General features: G+C 59.2%; 6 protein-coding genes across 6 annotated transcripts; 4 read left to right on the plus strand and 2 right to left on the minus strand.

Moving 5' to 3' along the window:
- Positions 1–3,244: 3,244 nt before the first annotated feature.
- Positions 3,245–3,953, plus strand: SLS55_006626 (uncharacterized protein; the record flags this gene model as incomplete). The annotated part of the gene is made up of 2 exons (XM_066778055.1): positions 3,245–3,391; positions 3,627–3,953. The coding sequence occupies 2 exons, from the start codon at positions 3,245–3,247 to the stop codon at positions 3,951–3,953; spliced, it is 474 nt and encodes a 157-aa protein (XP_066632150.1).
- A 1,047-nt stretch (positions 3,954–5,000) lies between these two features.
- Positions 5,001–5,525, plus strand: SLS55_006627 (uncharacterized protein; the record flags this gene model as incomplete). The annotated part of the gene is made up of 2 exons (XM_066778056.1): positions 5,001–5,276; positions 5,367–5,525. The coding sequence occupies 2 exons, from the start codon at positions 5,001–5,003 to the stop codon at positions 5,523–5,525; spliced, it is 435 nt and encodes a 144-aa protein (XP_066632151.1).
- A 650-nt stretch (positions 5,526–6,175) lies between these two features.
- SLS55_006628 (uncharacterized protein) lies at positions 6,176–8,180 on the minus strand (the record flags this gene model as incomplete). Its single annotated transcript, XM_066778057.1, has 2 exons — positions 6,176–7,980; positions 8,036–8,180. 2 exons carry the CDS (start codon positions 8,178–8,180, stop codon positions 6,176–6,178), a joined length of 1,950 nt encoding a protein of 649 aa, XP_066632152.1.
- Positions 8,181–8,719: 539 nt separating this feature from the next.
- On the minus strand, positions 8,720–9,788 carry FOL2 (GTP cyclohydrolase I; the record flags this gene model as incomplete). The annotated part of the gene is made up of 3 exons (XM_066778058.1): positions 8,720–9,022; positions 9,076–9,380; positions 9,434–9,788. 3 exons carry the CDS (start codon positions 9,786–9,788, stop codon positions 8,720–8,722), a joined length of 963 nt encoding a protein of 320 aa, XP_066632153.1.
- A 3,516-nt stretch (positions 9,789–13,304) lies between these two features.
- LSK1 (serine/threonine protein kinase, CMGC, CDC2/CDK subfamily) lies at positions 13,305–15,879 on the plus strand (the record flags this gene model as incomplete). Its single annotated transcript, XM_066778059.1, has 2 exons — positions 13,305–13,308; positions 13,703–15,879. The coding sequence occupies 2 exons, from the start codon at positions 13,305–13,307 to the stop codon at positions 15,877–15,879; spliced, it is 2,181 nt and encodes a 726-aa protein (XP_066632154.1).
- A 6,442-nt stretch (positions 15,880–22,321) lies between these two features.
- Positions 22,322–23,941, plus strand: SLS55_006631 (uncharacterized protein; the record flags this gene model as incomplete). The annotated part of the gene is made up of 1 exon (XM_066778060.1): positions 22,322–23,941. The coding sequence occupies one exon, from the start codon at positions 22,322–22,324 to the stop codon at positions 23,939–23,941; it is 1,620 nt and encodes a 539-aa protein (XP_066632155.1).
- Positions 23,942–25,342: the final 1,401 nt, after the last annotated feature.

The following is a 25,342-nucleotide window of genomic DNA, read 5'->3' on the forward strand; positions in this document are numbered from 1 at the left end:
TTATTGCTGCGAGTATTTCGTCAAGATGGCCCAACAGTCTCGCAACCCAGTCGGCAGAGATCCCAATGGTGACGATGGGGATGGCGGGAATTCCCAGTTCAGGCAATCCTCGCGCTCGTCTACCTCGCCGACCACACCCCACACCAGGGCGAGCACGAAGGAAGAGAGTAGGCTCACATTAGAGCATAACAATGAAGGAAGAGTCGATGCGTGGATGGCCAGGACCGCGGACGAGCGCCGGGAGATGGATTTACGTATCAGAATGATTGAGCAAAAGATCGAAGTGCTCTACCACGCCGTCAACAAAGTCCAGGGCGATCATGCCGAGCTTTCCTCGATTGTCACGGACGTGGCGCGCGAGATCATGTCCGAGGCCGCAACAACGAGAGATTCTGACACCGAATCAAGCTCCCTTTACTTTAGCTCCGAGTCAGACATGGAGGACATCGAGAAGGAGCTAGGCGTCCGTCCCAGCCACTGTGGCAATCATCCGGCATTCAATGATAACATCCGCCCAGCCTCCAATTTTTCGCGCCTGCTTAGGATTTCCACCCCTGAGACCATCAGCAATATTCCAGGCACAACAGAATCCATGACGATAGAGGCTCCAGCGGGGCAACCTGATGGGTTTCTCACCCCGAACTCACCCTACCATCTAGGAAGACCTGCAACACCGCCGCTCATCCCGCCCAGGTCCGGAAAGCGATCCAACCCGCCGATATCCGCACATCTGTGTTCGGACACTTCAAGACAGCATGAGAGGTCGCCGCATCATGAGCTGACATCCGAATCTAGACGACCACGTCCCTTACCCATATTGCCCATCCCTTACATCCCGCCGCCGCGTCCTCCGCCACATGGCTCGCTGCCAGTAGGAGTAGGCCTAGAGTGCTCTCAGCCAGTCACCGCATGCGCATACTTCGCGTCACCAAACGAGATGCCTTCCTTTCCGCAGCCGGAGTACGTGGAAAGCCAGCACGAAGGGCGTCCTGGGGCCGCCAATTCGTACAGCGGCAGCTACCCCCTGAATCGCAACGACATGCCTTTGAGGCATCGGACACAACCCTCTGGACGGGCCAGCAGTGCCAAGGACAAACCTCCCAGCAACTTCTCCGCACATATGGACCCGTACTTCGGAGACGGAGAGCGAGGTTTGCACGAGCCCCATTATATTGGATCCGGTGGATTTGGAACTGGCGATGAAGTGCTGGATGCCATGCGCTGGGATTACAAGCCGGGTCATGGCTGGATTGGAAGTCATCCATTCGCGTCGGATTCGGGGCCAATCGCGGCTGAGGATAGTGCATGGATCAAGCAGAAACGCGCTGCGACGAACGGACGGAATCGTCCAGTTAAAGACGACTTTTTGAGCACCGTCAGTGAAGGGAGTACGGCGAGCGACACCGACAAAGGGTCCAACGACAGCGAAGAGACAATCCAGCCGGGACGCCCTCATCAGGTAGCTGAACCAGAGCCGGACGACAGCGCGGCGCGGACGCGGACGGTCCTTCGTCAGGCGGTTCGGCTTGCCAAACTTGACGCACTTGAGTTCTTCATGCCTCCTACTCCTTCAGCCTTGCAACATCCCAGTCAGCACCGTGGCCACCGAGACAATACACGGCCGCAGCCTGAGCCAGCCCGACATCATGAGCCCCATTTTCAGCAGCCTTGTTCATTCTTGAGCTCTCATGATATACTCGGGCTTGCTGCAATCGTTCTGCTGAGTCCTGAATACCAAGAGGGATTCCCTCGCGATTTTAATCCCTTTGTCCGCTACATGCAGGGCGCCGTAATGTGGGTGCTATTCCTGCAACAGCCCGCCCCCGACTCACAGGCCTTGGTATGGATGACCAGACGACAGGTCGAAATCCATATCGTGCGCTTTCTCCGAAGCCATTGTAGCGCCTGTGGCGGCACCCTGCTCGACGTTGACGTTCCCACCTGCCAACAGCAGGCTCGCGCGATCGTCTCTACGCTTATCAAGAAGGCTGAGCAGTCGCAAAGTGGTCAGGTGAGGTTGCTGGAGCTGTGGCGGTCGCGACAGCCTCGTTTGAGAGTTCAACAGCGTCAGGCGCGTGATCCGAAGGGTTTCAGGAGAGAACTTGACCGCGTGAGGATAAATGCGCCATCGCTCGGGAACAGGGCTGAAGGAGAGCAGCCATACAGCGCAGCATCAAGGCTTGCGAGAAGGTGAATTTAGCCCATCGGCATTGAGTTGCAAAGTTACGTAGATTACCTTGAACTCTTTACTAGTCACCTCCCAGTTGACCATTCCGACATTCCATTTTGTCAGTTGCTGCAATTTGAATCAACAGTATCTATTCAGTGAGCATGATTCGCTGCATCCGCTGATCATGCGGGCCGCAGCTGAGCGCACATTCTAGGTAGCGAGAGTCAACACCCTTCTTCCCTGTTTTGAGACAAATGAACGCAAATCCCGCAGAGGTGGTCTGACAAATCACTACGGATCTGAAATGCTGAGATACTAAATGGTCGATACATGCGTAAACCACGGAGCTTCTGGCTCATCTCGTGGACATGTGCGGGAGGTCAGCAGGTCGTGAAATGGTCGGGAAGAGAGGTGAAGTGAGGCGGGTAAGCGTAACGAGACGAGTGGCATGTGCCAGAAGTAGGTGCCTGGAGTTCAAAGTGACAGGCAAATGCGCAAGAGCGCCAATGGGTTGAATGGGCAGAGCAGTCGTGCGATGATGGAAGCAAACAACATGCGGCAATGCGGTGACACAGACGAGCATGTGTCGAGCAGTCGTAGGTTGCCTCCCGCCGATGACGCCCCGCCAGGCAGGCGCAGCCCTCGGTGCTTCCGAGGACGGCAGGCGCCATTCTTGCGGTGGCGACGAGACGAGTGCTCTGCAGGCAGGTGCTCTGTCCCACTTCCCGTCCCGTTTAACAGCTCCTCTTCCTCCCTCGCCCCTCCGCTCTCTTCTACCAAGCTCGTCTACCATGTGCGGCTGCTGGCCCTTTACCGAGTACATCATCGAAGACCCGCCCAAGCCGAAGTCCAGGAGAAAGAAGCACCGAAGCATGGCTTCCTGGAGTCATTGGTGGAACTGGTCGGTGAGTCAGGACACTTCCTGCGGCGCTCTGCTCGCCGCTTCTCCATTCGGACGCTGCCGCCCCGACGCACCTGATCTGCTTTCTCCAACCACTCTTGAACCCTTTCCTCGCCCTCTCCTCTTCCAACCAACTTCAACTCCGCAGCACTGTCCGACTCCACACTGCAACCATGAACCCCGTCGCCCAATACCGCGACTACGAACAGTGGGCGGCCCAGGGCGCCAACCACGGCCAGACGATCCATCTGGCTGCGGCTGCTGTCACTACCGCTCCGTCCCAAGCTGCACCCAAGGCTTCATCTTATGCACCTCATGCTGTTTACGCTACCCATGCTGTTCACGCTGCCCATGCTGCCCATGCCGCCCAGGCTGCCCAAGCTCAGCAACTGAGTGGCGCACAGGTTGCAGGTGACGACGACAACCGCCACCACACCTACTACTACCGCCCCCGCTCCGACAACGTCAGCAGTAGCTACTACTACGAGGTACTTCCTCGCTCTTCATCGCGTCGTTTGGCCATCCTGTGTGCACGTCGCTGACATTATCTTACAGTGGCCTCGCGGCGCCGGCCAGTACTACGGTCCGGGCTACGGTCAGGGCTACAACAACCCCTACAGCTATCATCACAACTGGTTCGGCCGTACTGCGAGCGAGGTCTACCGTGACAACGTTGCGTACGCCATGCACCCCCAGGATTCGGCCTCCCACCGTGGTCAGGAGATGGTTCCGCGTAATCCGGAGGACGGCCAGATGTTCTACGTGAAGGAGCTTGATGGAGGCTGGACTCAGCGCACCTTCAACACCATTGAGAACGACCTTCAACCGGGCTACTGGATCAAGAACTTTGGCAAGTGCCAGTTCATTCGCACCCGCGACTAGGCCTGCACCAATTGGTAAGTTCACTCTTGCCCGTACTTGCGCTGTCGCATCTGTACTTATCTTTGATGTTCTGACGGTATTGCAAGGTACCCACACCCCAAGTAAAGTCCGGCTTGGAGCCAACCTGAGGTTTTACACAACGGTGTGTCCTCGGGTTCAACTTCTCGGAGACCGTACAATGCCTCCTGTACACATTGGACGCTAGCGATGCCGCGCAATACCTCCGGGCTTTGTTGCGACGTCTTCTTTCAGCGCTGGATTCCAACAACACTGCGATTTCTACGATTCACTCCAGATTGAACAAAATTCAACAGATCGATCTTTGATCAATTTCCCGGGTCTCCTTCTCGGTCTTCTGCTTCTCGCGGGTCTGTTGTCATTGATCAAGGGCTTTCGCCGCGCAGCAGTCTCTGGAAGCTTTAGGGCCGAGTACATACTTGAGTCTTTGCGATGATTTGCTTTCGATGCTGCTCCTGGGTTTCTCCCGATTAGTCTACGGACAAGTTGCAGCCTGCTTTTTGCCCCACGACCTGTCTTGTTCCCGCGGCCCAATAGGTTTGGAGAGCAGGATTTGGTAGTGAGATGGAGCTCAAATCAGAATTTCAATTCCACAACGTGTCCTCATGGCCTGTGCAAATGCCAAACAATATGTCGTTGCCTGGCGGTGACGAGGTGCATATAAGGTGCGCCAGTGCGGGCGCACGCCGCCGTTTCCTTAGGCACGCCGCCACGCCGCGCTGCATCATCCAAGTCGACCCCACCACCAATGACGTCGCCCGCAAAAAGATGCCGCTCCCCACCGCCAACCCGCTGAATACCTTCGGCTTTGTGCTTGTCCTTGTTATCGCTTTCTTCCCCAATCTTTTCATCTACCTACTCAAGCTCCCACTCACAGCTTTCCAACCCTCTATCCCGTCAATCCCCTCGCTGCCGCAGTGCGACTGCTGCCCGCCCGCGCACTGTTTTCCGACGGCTACTGCCGAACCAGCCCTCGCGCACCCCACCTCCACACCACCACAACTACAACCGCCGTTGGCTGCCAACACCATGTCGTGGACGCAGAAGACGATCCACCTGCCACCCAAGTCCAAGGGCTCGTACCTCGTGACGGACCACATCGAGCGGGAGCTGCCGGAGCTGCGCGACTACAAGGTGGGCCTGCTCAACCTGTTCGTGCAGCACACGTCGTGCGCGCTCAGCCTGAACGAGAACTGGGACGAGGACGTGCGCGAGGACATGACGGACGCGCTGGACCGCATCGCGCCCGAGGACCGCAAGGGCAACCTGTACAGGCACAGCGCCGAGGGATTGGACGACATGCCGGTGAGTAGTAGCGTGGCGCTTTCTTTTCTCTCCCGTCACGCTGTTTCGTTTGCATGGGATTGGGGCTGACCAGGTGTTTGTTCGGAGTAGGCGCACATCAAGTCGGCGCTCGTGGGCGCGAGCGTGACGATTCCCATCTCGAATGGCAGGCTGAACACCGGAACGTGGCAGGGCGTTTGGTACCTGGAGTTCAGAGCCAGCAAGCACGCGAGGAAGGTCGTTGCCACGATTCAAGGAGAGAAGCAATAAGCGGGGACGTATTGGTGAACAATTGGGGAGACAAACATACATAGTGGGCGATGAACGGGGAGCAAGGTGTACTGTGAAACTGTGGGGTGATTGCATTCAGTGTGTATACGGGTGGATGTGGTTTCAAGTGCATGAATAGATTCCCTTCTGTCTATGACACGTTTTCCCTGGTGCTACTCGTGGGTAATTCAAAGCATGTTCTCAAGCCGTCGTGTCAGTAGGCTATCTGCTTTCTTCCGAAGGTTGCTATTGACTATTGCATGTTTTCTGTCTGCTACCTTTTACTACCAGAACCATGCCAGCAATACCGCCATTAAATGTACCTTCCCGCCAGACTTTCCAAGTGCTACATTAATGCAAGAACCCCGTATGCCCCGATGTTACCCGGAAAGCACGCCTGTTGCGCTGAGTAGAAAAGTAAAGAATGACCAGGCCACTGTGCTCCACAAGTGAGAAGCTATGCAGCATATCCAGCAAAAGCGGTTCGAGTTCATCTCGGAAACGTCTAAGTTGGCCTCACGGTCGGGAAAGGTGAAGTGGCCGAAGGGCTCCAGATCCCTTTTGCGCCGGGCTACTTCTTCCTTCTCTTCGCCGAACAACCGCCCGGCTATCCAACCGCATCTTCAGTGACCACACCGGCATTCAATCTCCTATTCGGAGACTTTGGACGCCTTCGCCATGTCCCTGAAGCTGCCGCTGCTGATCTTCCTCTCCCCGTTATCCCCGCTCGGTCCCGCCCCAAAGTAACCGCCACGTCTCTTCCTATCCTGCTCCTCTAGCTCCTCCAGATTGGGCCGCTCGATGTCTTTCAGCCACGTCCAGTCGATGTGGCCCCATAGCATGAAGTCCAAGAAGCAGCGATGCATGTTCAACTCGCGCCTGGCCGTCTCGCGGAGGACGAGCTGATCGGGGCGCAGGAGCCGCGCGCCGCCCTGCCTCCAGCCCTCGCGGCTCAGCGTGCCGACCTGGTACTCGGGCACGCCGAAAACCGCGTTCGACGACCGGCCGGTCTTCTTCGACGCGTCGAGCCTGTCGAAGACGTCGGGCGAGATGGTGGTGTCCCAGCGGACGACCAGGTGCAGCACCTCGGCGGGGGTGCGGGCGTTGAGGCCGCGCAGGGCCTCCCACAGGACGACGAGGCTGCGCTGGCCGAGGAAGAGGCGGCGCAGGACGCACTGGCCCGAGCCGAGCAGCGGGTCCGAGAAGCGCATGTCGAGCTTGACGAAGAACATGAGGGCGAGGAAGAGGTCGCGGTTGGCCCAGAGCGTCGTGTCGTGGATGACGGCGAGGCGCGTGCCGTTGAACGGGTGGTCCAGCAGCGCCCATATCTTCAGCACCACGCCGAAGGTGGGCACGGGGAAACGGTGCCCCTCGAGCGCCATGCTGAGCAGGATGTCGTGCACGATGGCTTCGCGGTACGCGCACATCAGCACCCAGCGCAGCCCCGGCACCGTCCGGACGACCTCGGGCGCGGTGGGCGCGTTGGGGGCGGCCGGGATGGACCAGGTGGTCGCCGTGAGGGTCTGGGTGGCGCGGTCGAGGACCGGGTTGATGTAGGTGCTCGCGGGGTCGCCGCCGTGGGCGGGCCGGGTGCGGTACACGGGGTCGCGGATGCAGGCGCGCTTGTACAGCTGGTAGGGGAAGATGGTGCTGGCCAGCGGCGCGAAGTTGCGAGCGAGCTGCTTCATGTGCGTCGTGTAGTGCGAGTTCACGAGCAAGTAAAAGCGCTTCGAGACGCAGTAGAGGTTGAAAAACTCCCGCAGGCCCATCCAGTTGCATATGTTCAGCAGGATGTCATTCTGGCTCATGATGGCCTCGCCCATGCTGAAGACCATCCGCGGCTGCTTCTTCTTCCCCTCGAGAATGGGGAGCTCCCGCTGCGCCGGCAGGACTGGGCTTGACGGTGGAGTGAGAGAGCCGATATCGAGGTCCTCGGGCGGCTCGTCTGGCTCAGCGGCTTCGAGGGAGGCCATGACCGCATCGTATGCATCTTCCTCCGTGCCAGACATCTTGTCGTCACCCTTTTCACCGATCTCTTCCTTCCTCACACCCCCCGTCTTATTGTTGTCAGAGGCTCTTCCGCCATCTTTCTTTCCGCCATTCTCCGGTTCATCAAAGAGCTGACCAAAGGAAGATGCCAACGCGGTCAAAGGGCCACGGTTCTTAGTCGGCGACAGGACGGTGTCCGGCGTGTCAGCAGAGAGGCCCTTTATGCCGAGCCCGAATGAGGTATTTTCTAAGACGGCGGCCATGTCGCTAGTCTCGAGCGGTTTGCCATCTGTAGAAGTGCTGGCCGTAGAAAACGGACTGTTAGCCGCGGCTGGGGAGATCTTCAGGTTCGGCTTGGTGCGCTTGCGACGGAGGCCAGGCGAGGATGAGTCTACGAGTGGAGAGTTGCTGGCCTGGCGCTTGCCCTTGCTCTTGGCTTGAGCGGGAAGTGAGGCGGTGGGAGATCCTATCGTTTGCGTAAGAGAGCTACCCGTAAGACTGGAACAGAAGTAACTACGTACCTTGCGGTTGATGGGTGGCCGAAGAGCTTGACTGAGGTGCAGCGCCATTCTGGCTTTGGCTCTGAGCGTCCTCGTTGTCGTTCGCATCGTCGCTGATGCTGGGGTTCAAAATTGACTGAATATCCATGCGCTTCGACGAAGACATTTTGTTGGTTGAGTGTGGTGAGTCGGAGCAGTGGTGGAGACGAAGCCACTGCTCGCGGAGATATGAAGGTGGGAGGGCGGAGGGTGAAGGAGTTGCGAAGTTGAAGTGCGGCGGTGCGTAAGTAGAGCGCGACAACAACGGGAAGGTCGGGGTGAAAGTCAACACAACGTAAACAAGAGGCGGCGCCAACGCCACTCACGCACCCAAACCCAGGTTCCTCACTTTCACAACAAATTCAGTATCTCACATTTGGAATGCTATATGTTACTCGACACGGCCCCGCTCACCAAGCCGAGTCTCAGAAGTCTCCTTGAGTGAATGAATGCCTGTTGAGAGGCGCTGCCAGGATGAGTTGACACTGTCGCCGCCAAATCTTACAGTAAAAGAGAAGTTTTCACAAGTACGGTATCTTTGTTTTTTCGCTGCCTTTGCCCTTGGTGGATGAGCACCGCAAGAACGCCTGGACCTACCCAATGTTGAACGCCAAATCTGGAAAGAAGCAAGTTGTATGCCGCCCAAGATGCAACTGGACACAACGCTTATCGTCGGCCAATAAGAGTCAGGAATTCTTCCCTGGTTTTCGCGGTGGAGCGCATGCGCCCGAGCATGCAGCTGGTGGTCGTACTCGAGCCAGTCTTCTCAACGCCACGCATGACCATGCAAAGATGGCTCGACTCCATAACGACGGCAACGCCCTGGGGCTGGAGCACCTCGGACAAGGCAAGGGCAACCTGCTTCGTCAAGCGTTCTTGTACCTGGAGTCTGCGCGCAAACATTTCCGCGATCCTGGCGAGCTTCGAGAGACCGAGGACACGGCGGTTAGGAATATATCCAATGTGCATCTAGGACGCACCGTCAGCAATGGTTTCCTTCAAGTAAGTACGCCGCCACTAACCTTTCCCATGAAGGGAACCAGATGATGCTCGCAGAGCGAGAAGACCTCGATGTCCTTCACAATGACGAGCTCATCGTGGTCCTCGTGGAAAACGGCCCGGTTGACAATGTCAAAGAGGTTCTCCTCGTAGCCTTTTGTGAAGAAGAGCATGGCTTTGGCGTAGCGCTCCGGAGTCTCGAGAAGGCCCTCACGGTTGGGGTCTTCGCCAAGGCATTCGAGGATCGTCCGCACTGCGCCCGAGAGTTTCTGGAGACGCTCGTCCTTCTGCTCGTCGGTGGCCTCTTTGCGCTCGCGCGTTCCCAAGCCTAAATGCGCGTCAGCTACGAAAGGCCGACCTAACACGGTATGTGTTCCTTACTGGGCCAGCTCAGACCGTCAAAGTCGATGGTGGGGTGCTGGGTGAAGGGACTCTGCGGGCGGCTCGTGGCCAGCGGCGTGGGCGGGGATGCCTCGTCCCTGGGGTCTCGGGCGTGTTCTTCGAGTCCGTTCAGCATATGCGCCTTGCCGCGTGCGACATCCATCCTGTGCGTCTGGGGTTTGGAGTAGGTGCCATTGGGATGCGCGAGCTCAATGGGCTGACGGGCGCTGGCGGATGACTGGATCGACGCGTAGAGATTCTCGCGCTCACGTTGGTCTCGTGTCTCGGTCGTCGTAGAGCCGTTCACGACATGCGGGGGAATGGCAGAGAGCGGCTTCTGCTGGGAGGGGTCCATTTTCGTGCGGGAGATTGCGGAAGGTAAATTTTGGGTGGGCGGATGGCGGTTACGTCAGGTCAGGTCGGGCGTAGAGGCGGGTTGGCATAAAGAGACCGCTGGGGTGGTGTGAATGTCTACTGGCGCGGGGCCATCGCGAGCACTGGGGAAGCACAGGTCGGCGCGAGGCTTGCGATCGGCGAGAAATAGGAAGTCTACTGCTATGACACATCTCGGGGAGTTTGGCGGCGACGAAAAGTTGCGCCTTCGCTACCGCTAGGGCTCCAAAAAACGTTGCCAGATCCCTGCCGTCACAATCGCCCCGAGCTCGCGCCTGCAGGGTCACGCCGCACCGACCGGAGGGGGTGGCCTGCTTACGTGATGATGTACCGCCGGATTCACAGCCCAGCGCCGCAGGGAGAGCGGCCCTCCGCTCTGCACAACCTGCTCCGCTGCCATCGCCAGCCATCGCCGGGCCGACCTCCACCGTCACCCTTAATCCGCCCATCGCAAGTAAACGCCCTCCGGCACGGCATCTTGGTATGTACCTCCCGTGCTGCCGCCCTCTTCCGTTGGCAACTCTTGGGGTACCGTGACGGCCAGGCGACAGACATCGCGGCTGCGGTCGCGCTGCCCATCCACACCGCTTAAGCGCTCCCAGGGTTCTGCCCGACCGCGCGCCCGCCTCCACCTCAGATCTCCACCACTACGAAGTATACTCAAACGCTTTTGTTGCATTCGAAATGGACTCGCTGGCGGGTGGACGGGCTTGTTGCCCTTGCGGTCTCGCGCTGGCCAGCCGTGCGGTCTTCGCTCCGCCGCTCGGCAGGCGCGAGTTGCAACGGAGTCGCAGTCAGATCCCATCGGCGCCTTGATGGGGGAGGGCCTGGGGACCTACATTTCATTTCTGCTAACTACCCCGCGTTGCCAACTTGCAAGGCGCGACGTTTGTCGATGCGGAGGAATCGCTGGCGCCTCGTTTGTGCTCACGCTCTAAAGGGCTCATTTCTTGCCCTGCCGAGCAGCTTTCTACGTCCGCTTTGTGTGTGGTAAACCACAGAGACACCTGGAAATGCCGGCTTCCACAGGAGCTTTCAGGAGGGAGTTGAGCTACACTTCTCATCTCGTCGAAGTCGACAGCCACGGACTGCGCAGTGCGGAAGGATGAGACTCCTCGTCCTGCTGGCAGCATCGCACCTCGAAAGGTGATGGCTGCCTCGACAGCCCGCTTTGGGGCGCAGTCGCTGTTTTGATGAGCACCGGTCGGAAGGCGTGCTTCTACTCGCGTGCCTCATCAAGCCCTGGTCAAGCCCGCCGAGCATCGACAGACTGTTCAAGCGCCGAAGAAACCCACCCGACAGCAGAGATCGCCGCTCCAAGCCACCAGGTTCCGCCCTCGCCGCCATGCACTGTATCCGCAGAACTAGAAGCGAAGCAGAGAAACCAGAAGACTCGTCGCTGGCTGACCAGCGTATGCGCGCTCACCCAGGATTCGCCCACGCGGTACATGGCGGGTGGCGGAGTGCACATTTCTGGGCACACGGACGGGCCTCCTCCGCCCCGGGAAGCGGCATCGCTTGAGGCTGAGCAGCGTTGGAGCGTGGAGACGACGGCTCTGGCTGCTGGGCTCGGCGCGTGCATGAACTTGTAGATAGCTTGGCCTGTGACAGACGCGCGAATCAGCGGACGTGCGATTCGATAGAGGAGCAGGATCTGAGGGCAAGAAGCGACGGGCTGGGCCCGGGGCGGAGGGTGGCGGCAGAACGCAACGCATCGCACCGCAGGCCGGACCTCTCCTCCTACATCTTCTGACGGCATTACGAACGCACGCAGCAGGCCCCGGGCACACTGAGATACTAACACGGCCGCTGGGTCCGAAGGGCTGCACTGAGTCGGCGAAGGCTGAGGTCGGTGTCGCTGCCGCCGCCTACGGTTACGCTTAGCCGGCTTCGGGACTGAGCCTCTGCATTTCGTGCGCGCGCCGCTTCTCACCTCCCGCGTGCACTCCACCCGCACAGGCTCTGGCTCGATTGCACGCTCGGAACTCCTGCAGTCGCTCGCACGCTGCACCTCCACCCCCGTCCAAGCGTCCCGCCATCCTTGGGGTAAGTCTGCGTTTTCGGTGTGGTTTTCCTTCGCATCTCGCGTAGCGTGCCCGACACCTCTGCACCTTGCTTGAGTGCCCACATGTCTTCCTGACTATCTCTATGGCTGGGTCAACGCCGTTGATAGATCAGTGGCGACCCGAGGAACCAGCTCCCAGGACCAGCAGAGGTAGGGCTGCAGGTGATCGCAGTCTGTCGCGAGAGCGGGGACGCTCGCCCGCATCGGTGCGCCGTGGACGAGGCCACGATAGGACCGTCGCAGGTCGTCACTCGCCATCCGAGCACGCCACCCCAGCATCCCGGCGTCTGTCCAGGACCCGCGAGCGCGAGAGGAGCCGCAGCAGGAGGCCGCGCCGCAGTCGAGAGAGGCGGTCGCCCACGCCAAGAGATCCAAAGGACGACCTTTACCGACCGTCTAGGAACAGAGCGCCGGGTGGAGAAAGGACCTCGCGCGACCACAGGCACCGACACGACTCGCCTCCATCAGCAAAACGACGCCGGAGCATCACCCCATCGAGCACGAGAGACCACCACAAGCGCTCCAAGCACTACCGCAGCCCCAGCCTCGACAGATCATCCGAACGGCCCCGTGCGCCAGGCAAGCATACCGACACCACCTCTTCGCCCCGGCCCAGTCGCAGCGACCGGACGGCAACGCGCCGCTCGTCTCCCGGCTCCTACATACCGTCCACTACCCGCAGACGCTCGCGGTCAGTCGAGTCGCACTACAGACGTGCAGACTCTCCCCCACGGCACGGCAAACGATCGCCATCCCCCGACAGACGCGAGCGAGCCAGACGAGCCGACTCCCCACGCCGCTCCCCATCACGACGCCACGTTCACCGAAAACGTACGCCTTCTGTCGAAGATAGACGCAGGGATTACAGGGAAATAGGTGGATCTGGTTTGAGGAGAGAGCGAGACTCTGACGCCCGGTTATCGCGGCGATCTGCCCGCTCTCCTACCCCACGCTCCCGGAGGTCTCCATCGCCTGTCTCTAGACGCCGTTCACCGCCAGCAAAGTCGTCGAAGAGAGACCACCGCTCTCGCCTGTCCCCGCGCCGCCGACCATCCCGCTCGCCTGCACCAACGTTCACAACAAGACATACACATCGTGCTGAGTCCCGCGCTTCTCGTGACTCTGATCGACCTGTTAGACCAAGTCTACCTGTTTCGAGACGAAGCTCACGGGATCGTGGACGGAGTGGAGGGTACGAGTCAGACTCTGCAAGGTCGGTAGACGAAGGGAGAAGGATGCGTGAGGGATATTCAAATCAAGGGAGACCCTCGCGGCCTCCCGTAGACACGCGAAGCTACTCACACACCCCGCCATACGCAACTCCGAGCCATGTTTCTCCGCAGTCACAATCGCCGTATCCTGGGGGCAGAGGAGGTGGTTGGGGCGGCCAACAGCCGTATTATGGCAGTCATCATGGGTGAGTCCTCAGCACTATAACATCTTTTTCTGGCACAGTCTAAACAGTTATAGGTCGCCACCTCACGGCTATTCGCCAAACCAATCACCCTACCATCCAAACCACCCGCCGTCACAGGCACCATACTACCAGCAGCCTTACAATGGACCTCCATCTGGTTATCCAAACCAGCCTCCACCGTCTTATCGTGGTGGCCATGGCAGTTACCGTGGGAATCACTACAATTCGAGTGACCGCCGCTACCCGCCGTCGAGCTCATCGTATTCGCAACCGACCCCAGCTATTGGACGTGGTCGCGGCCACTACAGCAATCTCTCTTGGACACCAGCTACCGGCAGTCGTGGAGGACGTGCTCCTATTGACAAGCATCGCAGTCTTCTTGCCCCTCTTGTAGGCCAGCAGCAGGGCAGCCAATCACAGTCGCCTGTTCCTGAACAAAGCCAGTCATCAGTTGACGAAGACGACAACCCCTTCCGTCCTTCGAAGGATTTGCGTGTTGAAGATCAGGGCCCGAAAGAGAAGGAGAAGGAGAAGGAGAAAGAAAAAGAGAAAGACAACCCTCAGCCGAAACCATCCGCGTCGGACGCTTCACAAAGTTCTTCGGGCCCGAAGATAAGTTTCGCGCTCAAGTCAAAGGCAACTCCGTCAACATCTTCCGCACCAAAGGCCGACTTGTCATCCAAACCTCGAGAGCCTTCCGTTCTTGAGACTGCTGCAGCCAAAGCTCGACCGATTCCCCCACACCCCACGCCGTCCAAACCAAGGCTCGACTCTCGCAACGACCGCCGCTACGATGCTCCATATGACCGCAGGTCCGACTACCGGGCGGATGATCGACGATCTGATTACAAGTATGACGACCGGAGAGACTACAAGTACTCTGATCGTGACGACAGAGATAGACGGCCAGATTACAGAAGACCAGATGATCGAAGGCACGATGATAGAAGGCCTGACGAAAGAAGGCCTGACGATAGAAGACCTGATGACAGGAGGCCTGATGACAGAAGAATAGATGACAGGCGACTGGGCGACAGAAGGCTGGACGACAGAAGACTGGACGACAGGCGGCCGGACGACAGGCGTGGAGATGACAGGCGGGGAGACGACCGGAGACTGGAGGACCGGAGGCTAGACGACAGAAGACCAGACTACCGGGCGGACGATGGCCGGAGAGGCGACTATGACGATCGTCGGTCAGATTCTGGAGCGTCTGCTTTCCGGCCACCAGACTTCAGAGTGTCTGATTACAAGCTCTCTGATGCAAGGCGGCGACCTGAACCGAAGCCAGCACCCCGCAAAGAGAAGAGGATCATGAAGCGGCCCAAACCGAAGCCTATTCTGTCAGCAGAATTCGCCAATTCAGATTCCGTGTACTACAGGAAACCTGGAAATGAGTCTGTGGTCGGTTCGGGAACGTACGGAAAGGTGTTCAAAGCTATCCACGTCTATACCAACAGCAAGGTTGCTCTCAAGAAAATCAGGATGGAGGGTGAACGCGATGGCTTCCCGGTCACTGCAATCCGCGAGATCAAATTGCTCCAATCTCTCAACCATGACAGTATTGTCAAGCTTCAGGAGGTCATGGTTGAGAAGAACGACTGTTTCATGGTTTTCGAATATCTTTCGCACGACCTGACTGGTCTCCTCAACCATCCCTCTTTCAAACTCGAGCATTCCCACAAGAAAGACCTGGCAAAACAGCTGTTCGAGGGTCTTGACTACCTACACCGCCGCGGTGTCCTTCACCGAGACATCAAGGCGGCGAATATCTTGGTCAGCAACACCGGCCAACTTAAGCTGGCAGATTTCGGCCTGGCAAGATTCTACGCGAAGCGGAAAAAGCTCGACTACACGAACCGTGTCATCACCATCTGGTACCGCTCCCCAGAGCTTCTGCTCGGCGAGACTCAATACGGGCCAGCGGTGGACATCTGGTCCGCATCCTGCGTGCTCATGGAGATATTCACCAAACATGCAATCTTCCCCGGAGATGGCGGCGAGATCAACCAGCTCGAGAAGATCTACAACGTGCTCGGCACGCCTACGCGAGCCGAGTGGCCGGGCATCGTCGACATGCAGTGGTTCGAGCTGCTGCGGCCGTCGGAAAAGAAGCCGAGTACCTTTGCAGAGAAGTACAAGGAGCGCGTCACGCCGGCAGCCTTCGATCTACTGTCCGCCATGTTCCTGTTCGACCCGGCGGCCAGGCCGAGCGCGAGCGACGTGTTGGAGCACCCGTACTTCACGACGGAAGAGCCCCCGCCGAGGCGCGCTGCAGAGCTAGAGGATCTACAGGGCGACTGGCACGAGTTCGAGAGCAAGGCGCTCCGCAAGGAGAAGGAGAGAATGGACAAGGAAGCGAGGAGGGCGGCGAGGGAGGATGAGCGGAGGAAGGCCGGCGAGGGGGAGAAGAGGAGAGCGGGAGAGAGCGGCGTGGCCGACACTGAGGGTAGGGAGGCAAAGCGGGTGAAGCAGCACGGCGGCGAGAGTGTTGCGAGCGCAGGAGGCACAGGTAGCGGCCCCGCCCCCGCGAGCACCGGCGGGGGCGACGCGATGGAAGTCGAGAAGTGAAGCCAAGGCGAAAAGGCCTGAACTTGGTGGGTTGGCTGTCATGAGCGAGCATGCCTGGGTGGGATGATGCGTGGTATATTTTTTTTTGGACGTCGGGATGTTGGGTCCGAGAGAAATTTCTTTTAGTTGAGAAAAATGAAAGCTGTGTGGGGAATATGTTGGTGTTGGTACCTGTGCATCTTCCTTTTCCCATTCGTCCCTACATTCAATGGGGGCCGTCTGGTATCTTTTCATTTTTGTTTCTATTTTCGCGGCAGCTCAGGAAGTATCATCGATAGATATCAGCCTGCCTTGGCTTACACATTACCAATTCGTGTTCTCGTCGCTGAGTTGGCTGTGTCGCAGTTGCCTCTAATATCCGTTTCTCGCTCCACCTTCGCCCTCTTCAGCGAAGGGTGTTGCTGTACAGTGCGCATGCCTGAAGGGCAAGTGGTGGACAGGGTACGGCGATGTTTGTCTATTGTTATCCTTTGCTGGTGATTTCTTGGTGCGAAGTCCGTTGTATGCTATCATGCTGTGCTGAAGGTAGGTTCATATCTATTTATGGACGATGGAACATTTACTCGTAGGGATTGGATCGTGATATGCGGGTGAGGGTTTTGACGAAGAGGGAAACATGTTCAACAACCTATTCAAGTGACATTTCTTTCGACAGCGTTGGAACATATTGTCTCTTTTCTTTGATCCACGCATATCCTTTATAGACGGGTGAAAAGTCAGATCTCTCCATTTATCACGGTCCTTCTTTTCGAAGTATAGTAGAAGTGGGCTCATGGATTAATCGAGAAGCTTTATTAACTGTCCGTGCCTTATGTATGTCGCTTCTCAGAAAGGAAGCAATACAAGCAGTTGGTAGGCGGTTTGGGATAGACTCGAGTATTACTAGCAAGCTTTCCTGCCTCTAATTCATAAACCAAGATGGTATTGGTCGTTTCGCTTGTTACTTGGAGACGTTATTGCGATGCTTCAACATGACCAAATTCACATAACCAAATTCTCGTGGGACAAATGTGCTCCTCAGATGTAAATATTGAGCAATAAGGTGCCGACACTTAAGGCTCTTTCATTTACTGGATACTGATGCGAAAATGGCCGTAGAGTATTGATTTCATGCTGTTAGGTACGACAGAAAGAAGAGACCAAGACAGGGAGCGGGAGTTGAATCGGATCGAACGAGGCTGGAAAGGAAAAAGAAAAAGCAAGAAGGAGCACGAGAGTGCGCAGAGTTCAATCTCTCTCACACACGGATGTAACAAGGCTTGCGTGCGCAGTCAGTCGGCAATTCAGCATCCTTCCACGACTCGCTACCTGCCGCCTCACTTACATCCACATCCACCTTCCTACGAACATTTACCGAAAGCGAGGTGCGGCTCTCCCGCACCAGCAGGAGCAGCAGCACGTGCATATACCCACCACCCACTCCCTCGGCTCCGAAGTGCAGTACCCTCTTTCGCGCACGGGCTGCGGCAAAAATAAAACACGTAGCCCAGGGTGGGACCCTCGTCCGAGTCAATACGATTTGGTGGCTCAAGCCAAGAGGAGGCGAACAACAGCGGGAGCCAGAGCGTATCGGCGCGTCTTGCCTACCCTGCCTTAGGTCTCTCCACGATAATCGGCGATCCGCGATGGCCATAGTTTCCTTCTTACACACCGGTTCCCCACCATCGTGGCGCGTTTCTTTCAGCAAACTGCCATGAGGCCCCCGCGCTTCGTCGGTGTGGGAACATCCCTGGATGAGCTGGCAGCGTTGATCTTGAAACGACGGAGGAAAGGAACGGCGGTCGAGTAGCCGTGCGCTTGGGACTTGTCCGCCGCGTCACTTACTGTTGGGTGCCCGAAGCTGCTTGGATGCTGGTTGATGGCTGCTCGTCGTCGATAACCGAGGTTCGAGGGTTTTTCTGGACGGCGGCGTCCACAGGCAGAAACTAGAGCCGAGTCTGCCATTGCGAGAGCGATGTGGCACAGTTGGTAGAGTCGTAGTGCTACGAGAGGGCCAGGGGGTGTCATGTGCGCAACTGCGGTGTCGTTGCTATCGCCAGGTAGCGTGCTTCTAGCGTTTCCATAGTTACTGCTACCCGCTCAAGATACGAGGGATTCGAAACGGGCAGCCTTCTGGAAACAACGGTGGCGTTCTGGTTTTTTTCTGGCGTGTTGGCTAAGGAAAAAGCCACAGAGGGCTGTGGGTCCCTCCAACCTGCGCTGCCGTCTCAGGTCCTTGGGTACTGTTTTTAGGAGCCGGCGCGTGCTGTTTCCCTCGGCAGATGACGCGATTGTTTGATGGTTTCGTCGGTTGGCGCCGGTCGAAGCTGGCTGCGTGCGGAGGGGTCGGAGGGCCACAGGGCCGATGCGTGACGGTGTGACGACGTTGGCGACGTTAGTCATCTGCTTGGCGACGGACGCGGGGATCGTACTGCACGACGAAGGAGACGGGTCTGAAATGAATGTGAGCTGTCAATGATTGCGATGAATGTGGCGTCCTGGCAGTCATCAGTCTCCATCCTACCTGCGGGAACATGGCAAAATTGAGCGCGCCGCCTGTGTCTCGGGGCTCCCGAAGAGGCGAATTCAACGTCGCACGCATTTCTGGTGTATCATGTTTTCGCCGCTGGCGTCAGCAGCCATGCTGTCCTTCGGCACGAAGAATTCCCCGCAGATTGAAAGTCAGGGCGGGAAGGAAATTTTCAAGACGGGAAAACTTGACTCAGGCTTCTCCGCAATGTTGAGGAAACAAGCTAGGACGCATTGGATAGGGAACAGACAGCGAGAGGCCGCGCGGATGCATGTGCAGGATTGCGCGTCCATCACCAATCTATAACATAGGCTTCGCAATAGGGGAAGATAGGGAACGTGACAGCGGCGAACGCTGTACCAGAGGGGCGTACCTCTCCATTGGCTTGCTTCATGGCTTTGCTCCCGGTTTCATGTGGCCGCTCTCTTGCTGATGTCGTCCACAAATGCCGTCTCAGAAAGTGGTTGATCTCCGTTCGCTTAAAATTTTGAAAGAGGGACCAAGGCCGTTCTCCGCACCATGGCCTGATCGGACGGCTGTGCTAACCGCCGGCCTTGGATCGTGATTCTCGATATGTGTAGTGCTGGTGGGGAGCGGTTTCACCGCCGGATCTTGGGCAGGGCGAGCGGATGAGAATTTGTCAGGGGACTGCGCATTGAGTGAATGGAAATGATACGAAGGCATGAAGGAGAGGCAGATCTTGATAACGCGCGGTGCCAAAGCAAATGAGCGCAAATCAGGTTGATGACGGCAGAAGGGAATCGTGAGGGGACGGACTCAGATCCGCCATCTCCCACATTGTCGTCATGCGCACGGCGGCAATAGCAGCGGTGATAATGCGCGGTCGGCACTATACGCAAACAGGCCGTATAGGGGGATGGGGTGGCAATGCTGAGGAACATGCCGTGGGGGCCTCTGCCAATGATCTTCAGGCCGGCCGTCTATTAGGCGCGCACCGTCTTCTTGCCGTCGCGGTGCAGCGCTCGCGGGCTATGCTGCTTTGAGCCCGTCGCGCAGGCCGGTACACACGATTGCCCTATAGGGCATGCAATGCCCGTTTGATCGCCAAATGAGCGCTCGTTTATGCAGCTTATGCGCCCCTGCCAGGTACCCGTCCGGCTCCGCCTGCTGACTGGCCCCACGCCCACCAGATGCTGCAACGCGGAGCGAGGGTTGTCTGACGCACGGCCAACGCTCTCCCGGACTCCGAGCACGCAGTAACAACTGCCTCCGTCCGCCTGCATTGCACTCCGGCACGGGTCCACGGCCAGCCGGCAGAAGCGCTCGGACTCGCGATGCGAGAAATCGAAATGTTTCGCCTGCCCCGTGCACCCCGTTTCTCTCGCCTTCGTGCTGGACGGACGCGGGCCGACTGCTGCCCCTGACCGCTGCGATTTGATATCTCCTCCCACTCGCGAGCTGCGGAGCCCTCTCCAAGATCTGGTGGCGTCAGGCGTGCTCGGCCGGAGTCGGACGGCCGTCTGCAGCGTCGTGCAACAACACAACACGATCGGCGGCGCATTATTCGACAACCTGCTACGAGTCCGGCGGTGCCTCGTCGACGCTGTCGCTGCGGGCCACGCTTGCCGGGTCGCTCCGATGGAGGGTGCACCGTCGGCCGGGCTCAGAGGGCGTGTGCGGGCGTGGTGGTGTGAGGTGCTGTGTGTTGAGATGGCATGGCCGGGGAGATGCTCTGTGCATCGTCTTCACCCCACCCCAGGGCAACAAGCGAGCGAGCACTGATGGACGCTGATGGCATCATCGGGCGGAGCGCGCTGGACGCTGGCCACTGGCCACCATGCGGGATCTCGCACAGTTCGCAGCGCTCTCAATTCGGCGCGCGTATCTCGGGCGACACAAGGCTGCGCGACCCCGCGTGCGAGGGCGAACGATCGTCGCTGCCGCCGCCCGCCCGGCGGCGCAGAGAAGGTGCAGCTGGGTGAAGAGGCGCTTTGCGTTCGCGGTGGGATGGAGATGAGGCTGAAGCTAAAGAGATTGTATTTGGGGAAGGGCAATTTCCCAGCGCGCGCGCGTGCCCTGCAGGTGGAGATCGGAATCGGAAGCTGAGTCTTATCTCCAGAACTGCTGGCCCCTGGCCTGCCCACCCGCAATTGGCCGCTTTGGGCCACGTGCAGCGCTCGCCCTCTCCTCCAGCCTCGGGTTGCTGCCAGAGCAACCAGCCTCCACGGCCAGCCTACCCTGGAGATTGTGTATCGCCGCGGCCGAGAGAGCGAGCTCTCGTCGCCGACAACGCCACACGCCGTGCAACAGCGACAACACGAGCTTGGCTAAGCCCTAGGGTGCTCCTCGGCCTCGCAACCCTGAGCACCAACTACCAACTCCGTGGGGCAGGCTTGCGACCCTGCGGGCCACCAAGCCTACGCGGGCGTTGGTGTAGCAAAAGCGTCGCGCGATGGATCAGCGGAGGCAAAGCTTGTCGAGGGATCAGGTGCTCGCGCAAAATATGCATCGCACCATGCCCTGCCGGCTCGCCGAAAAGGCACCCTCTGCCTGCCAATGGCGCGTTCGGCGGCTCTCTCGCGCGGCTGCTGCCACCCTCCCACCCAGCACCCAGCGCCGTGCTGATCATCATTGGCCCGATGACGGCCAGCAGTCACAGCTGCGCGCCCCGGAACGCTGCTGCTGCTGCTGCTGCGTGGGCGGTTGCTGCGCTGCTGGTGGCGGACCCCCGTCACCTGCAGCGACCTCTGCGCGCTCGCTCGCTTGCTTGATGAGCCTCGTTTGCGCGATCACGGAGGTGCGCCGAGCGCTCGAAACACGGCCCATCCCTGCGGCCTGCCCCCAAGCCACAGCCGAAGTTCGTCACTGTGTCTCAGAATAGACCCTGCCGGGCGGTGGTTGCCAGCGGATCGGAAAGCGCGCTTGGGGAGCTCGAGCAGCTGCGCCTCCAACGTGCGGCAGCGGAACGTCGGTCGTAGAGGGCTGTCGCACAGGCTGACGCAGTGTGCGCAGCGGCTGGCCCGGCGCGGGCGGCAGGCGCTCGCCGTTGTTGCGTCCGCCACGCGCGCGAGGGATGGTGCTGGTCCTGGTGCTGGTGGCTGGCCGAGTTGGGATGGCTGCGACGCATGGGGCACGAGTCGCAGCGCTGTTCCTGGCCCAGCGACAATCTCGTCTTGGAGATGGCGATCAGACGGCGCACGGAGCGGGCGGCGGCTGCCAGTCGTGGCGGGCGCAGCAGACCTCACGGCCCCCGCAACGGGAGAGCAGAATTGGGCCTCCCCTGTAGCGCCCGGGCCCCTGTCCACTTAGGCTAGCGCACGCGCTGCCTCACCGCTCACGGCGTATCACAGACCATGACGGCAAGTGTTGCAGGCATGGGGCGCCGAGTGAAAAGAGCCCGCGCGCCGGCCCTGCAGCTCGCATGCGCGCAGCATCATTTGCAGGGCCTCCACGAGCTGCCTGCCTATCCGCCTGCTAGCCCGCCGCCCGCTGAGACGCGACGCCTGCCAGCCCCGGCTTGCCTCCTCCGCCTCCAGCGCCGTCTGTCGCGCGCCGAACGCCCGCCCGCCATCAGATTGATTGCCTTGGCACCCGCCAGCGCCCCGGATCTGACCTAGCCGCCAGCGAAGTCGTAATTCTTCCGCGCGCCCAGTGTACTTGAAACCCTCCATGGGCGCACGGCCGGCCGTCAGTTCATCCCAATATAACCGATAAAGGGTCTCGCCATCAACACATCCCTGCCGCCCACACCACCACGGCCCCCGGCTCCCTTCTTCACCCTGCCCAGGATCCCTCGCCCACGCCATTCCTTATAGTCGTCAGGCCCGCCGCGCGACCTCCAAGCTGGCTTGTCCACGTACTACTACCGCCCGACCCTCCCCCCACCAGCCTTCTGCGAGGGCACGCACCCCCGCCCTTCTTAACCACCCGTGTCCCGCCTCAGACGCAGCAGTGCTCATCTGAATTGCGACCATGGTGGACGTACGCATGCCGCAATGGACGGTCGACAAGTCCTACAACCGGAGCCAGAACAACAGCCCCGCCAGCACTCCCGAGCTCGACGACCAGGACAGGATCCGCCTGGCTCGCTCGCAAACCATGCCCCTGCCCGCCCTGGAGCCGTCGTCATCCATGCTCCAGGACCGCTATCTCTCGTCCGAGGAGGACCTCTCGCCCAATGCCTCCGATTCCACCGACCAGTCTGACGATGACGACGACGACGACGAGCTCGAGGTCGAAATCGTCGAGGCCGCCGTCATCACCCCGCCCGCGAAGCTTGCCAAAGCCGTTTCCTACGTCTCCGCCGGCCGTGCCAAGGTCGTCGACATGGACGAGGCTCAACCCGCGCGGGAACGCACCTTCAGCGTCCCAGCCGTCGCAAACGCTGTCCCAATTCTCAAGTCTCCAGTGCCCCGCATGTCTAGGATGTCTTTCGGCAACTACAAGCCTGCTGTCATAGAAACCCAGCCACCCCTTCCGACCCACTCGTCTTCCTTCGCTGTCCAGTCCGCGTGCAGCTCGCCTGCGATTCCAGCCCGGTCGGAGAGGCGCAAGTCCTCAATGCCCGCAAGAGAGCGTCCGTCCATCTCCAGGTCGCCGCTTTCCTTCGACCCTGCCTCGGCACCGCCTGTCCCGGACTGTGGATCGCTCCGCTCGTCCGTCAAAGTGGCCAGGCACTACAGCATGGCAGCAGCGCCTTCGGGCGGTATTTTCAGTGGCGATCGTCCCAAGCTCTTGAGGTCGACGACTGACCTGAGAGCCACGCTCGCCCCCAGTCCTCCGCCGCTTCCCGCCAGGTCTCAGTCGACTGAGCCTGAACCTATTTCACCCATGCTTGAAAAGCCCTCGATTCCTCTCGATTTCGACCTGCGCCGGCCGTCGTCGGCCCGCTCATCTTACTCCCCGGGTTCCAAGCGCGTTTCCGCACTTCACGCCCGTCAGCGATCTGGCTCGATCCAGCTTCCTCCCTTTGCTCCCAACGCCGCTTCTCCTCTGACTCCTCTGACCCCCCTGACGCCGCAAACCCCCAACTTCCTCAACACGGATCCTTTTGCGAAGAAGGAAGAGGACAAGACCGAGGACAACAGCAGGCCGGCGCACCGGCGTCTGCGGAGCATTAGCCGCACACTCAGTCTGGCCAAAATTGCGTTGAACCCGCAAGGCAGGCGCGGATCGACGTGGGGCAAGAACAAGGTCAAGACCGATAAGGTCCACCGGGACTCGATGGACCTGCAGTCTCCCATCTCGCCCATGACGCAGACAAAGGAGAGCTTCCTTTCTGTGTCGTCGCCGCTCGCGCCGAACATGCCGCCGACTCCTGTGACTCCTGGCATGCAAATGCCGCCGACGCCGAACACTGCCGTGTTCAGCCCACGGACATCGTCGCGCATGAGCAACAACGCGGCCGAGGATGAGTTTGAGCGTCCGCCGAGGACATCCAGCCTTGGCAACCGGCCCCGGCTCGTTCCCCGCCCCGCGGACGAGAGAGAGCCGGCGGTCAGGCTCCCGCCCTTTCCCGACGCGGATGACGAGATGCGCATCCCGGGGCGCAGGAGGCTGACCAAGAGGAAGAGCATGCTCGGCCTCGCGTAAAACCATGAGTATCATGACTACAAGTCTGCCCGGCAGCCGACTACCACATTCATTACCACATCATCTCCTCGACATTCGATTCTTGTACAGCGACACGCCTTCTACCCCGCCTTTTCCCGAAGCGAGACTTCAATGGCTCTCCTACACAGCTCCCAATCTACGATGACGACTCTCCTCCCCAGCAGTCAGCTTCTCTCGGCATTTGCCCCCTTCCATTGTCTCGATTCTTCCGCATGGCGAAAGCCAGTTGTAGCGCGCATTTTGCTGATTGCTGCCCTTTTGCCCTGCGCTGCCATCTCGCACCAATTTGCATAGAGATACCACGATACCACCGTCGTTGTCGTTTTCAGCTTCCTTGACCTTCAGTTGCAGGGATGCGCGAGACCGTCGGCTCATTTCCACTTGTTCTGTTCCCTTTTACTATTCATCCGGCGCGACTTGTAGAGCTCTGGGCGGCTCCTTTCTATTTTGGCCCGAGCCCATGGCGTTGATTGGATTCTTGGCTCCAGGACAGCTCCGGAGCACACGGCGTTTTGACTTTCGGCGGCACCAGATTTAAACCCAGTGCGGGTTGTGTCATGATTGTGTGATGGCTACTATATCAGAGAGCCTAGTGTTTATCAAGCCGGCTCAGTCCCTTGAATATCAAAAAATCTCCTTATTGTCTATTGTCTAGATCTACTTGATGAGTCCAGCCGAGAGCCAATGGGCGCGGCAGATAGCTGAACATGGATCTGGGTTCCACTTGACATGCGATGGCTGCTGTGACGTCGGCCAGGCGGCTTCTGGTACGCTTATCGCAACCAGCCCCGCAAGCTTCGTCCCAACGGCGCGCGAAGCCAACGGGACGGCACAGGCGCCGCTCGACACTGGTCGTCCCCCGCAAACGGCCTCGGCCGAAGGAAGAGCAGAACCAGCTTGTGTACCTCGCCGACCTGCAGCAGCGTTAGCCTCTGCCGTCTTACATGTCTCCGAGTCAGCTGCTTTTTCCTGCTGCACCACGGCCCATATTTCCCGAGACACTGCTTAGGCTCCGGGCAGCAGCAGCTGTTGCACGGCAGCCCGCAGTTGCTTTTTTTCTCTCCGAGCGCCGCTCTACAGCTTTCTTCCCCATTCGGCGGCTCCGCTGGCTGGCTGGCTGGCTGTCTGGTCGTTCCTGCTTCTTTCTCGGTTAAGCAGGCGCGCAGTCCATCCTCCAGCTCATCCTCCCGGTGTACCTGAACCGCACCCCATGCGCGCTGCGATCCGATCAGCCTCACGTCATCGGTCTAGCCCTTCGCGTTGCACGCTCAACCGCAGCTGTCATTCTCCGAGCTGCGCATCCCGGCGCCCAGGTCTTCGGTCCCACGGCCAGACCACTCTTGTGCACCTCCACCACCAACCACAGCACGTCCAGCGTCA

This window comes from Diplodia seriata (assembly GCF_021436955.1).
Source record: "Diplodia seriata strain FDS-637 chromosome Unknown scaffold_6, whole genome shotgun sequence".
Taxonomy (NCBI): Eukaryota; Fungi; Ascomycota; class Dothideomycetes; order Botryosphaeriales; family Botryosphaeriaceae; genus Diplodia; species Diplodia seriata.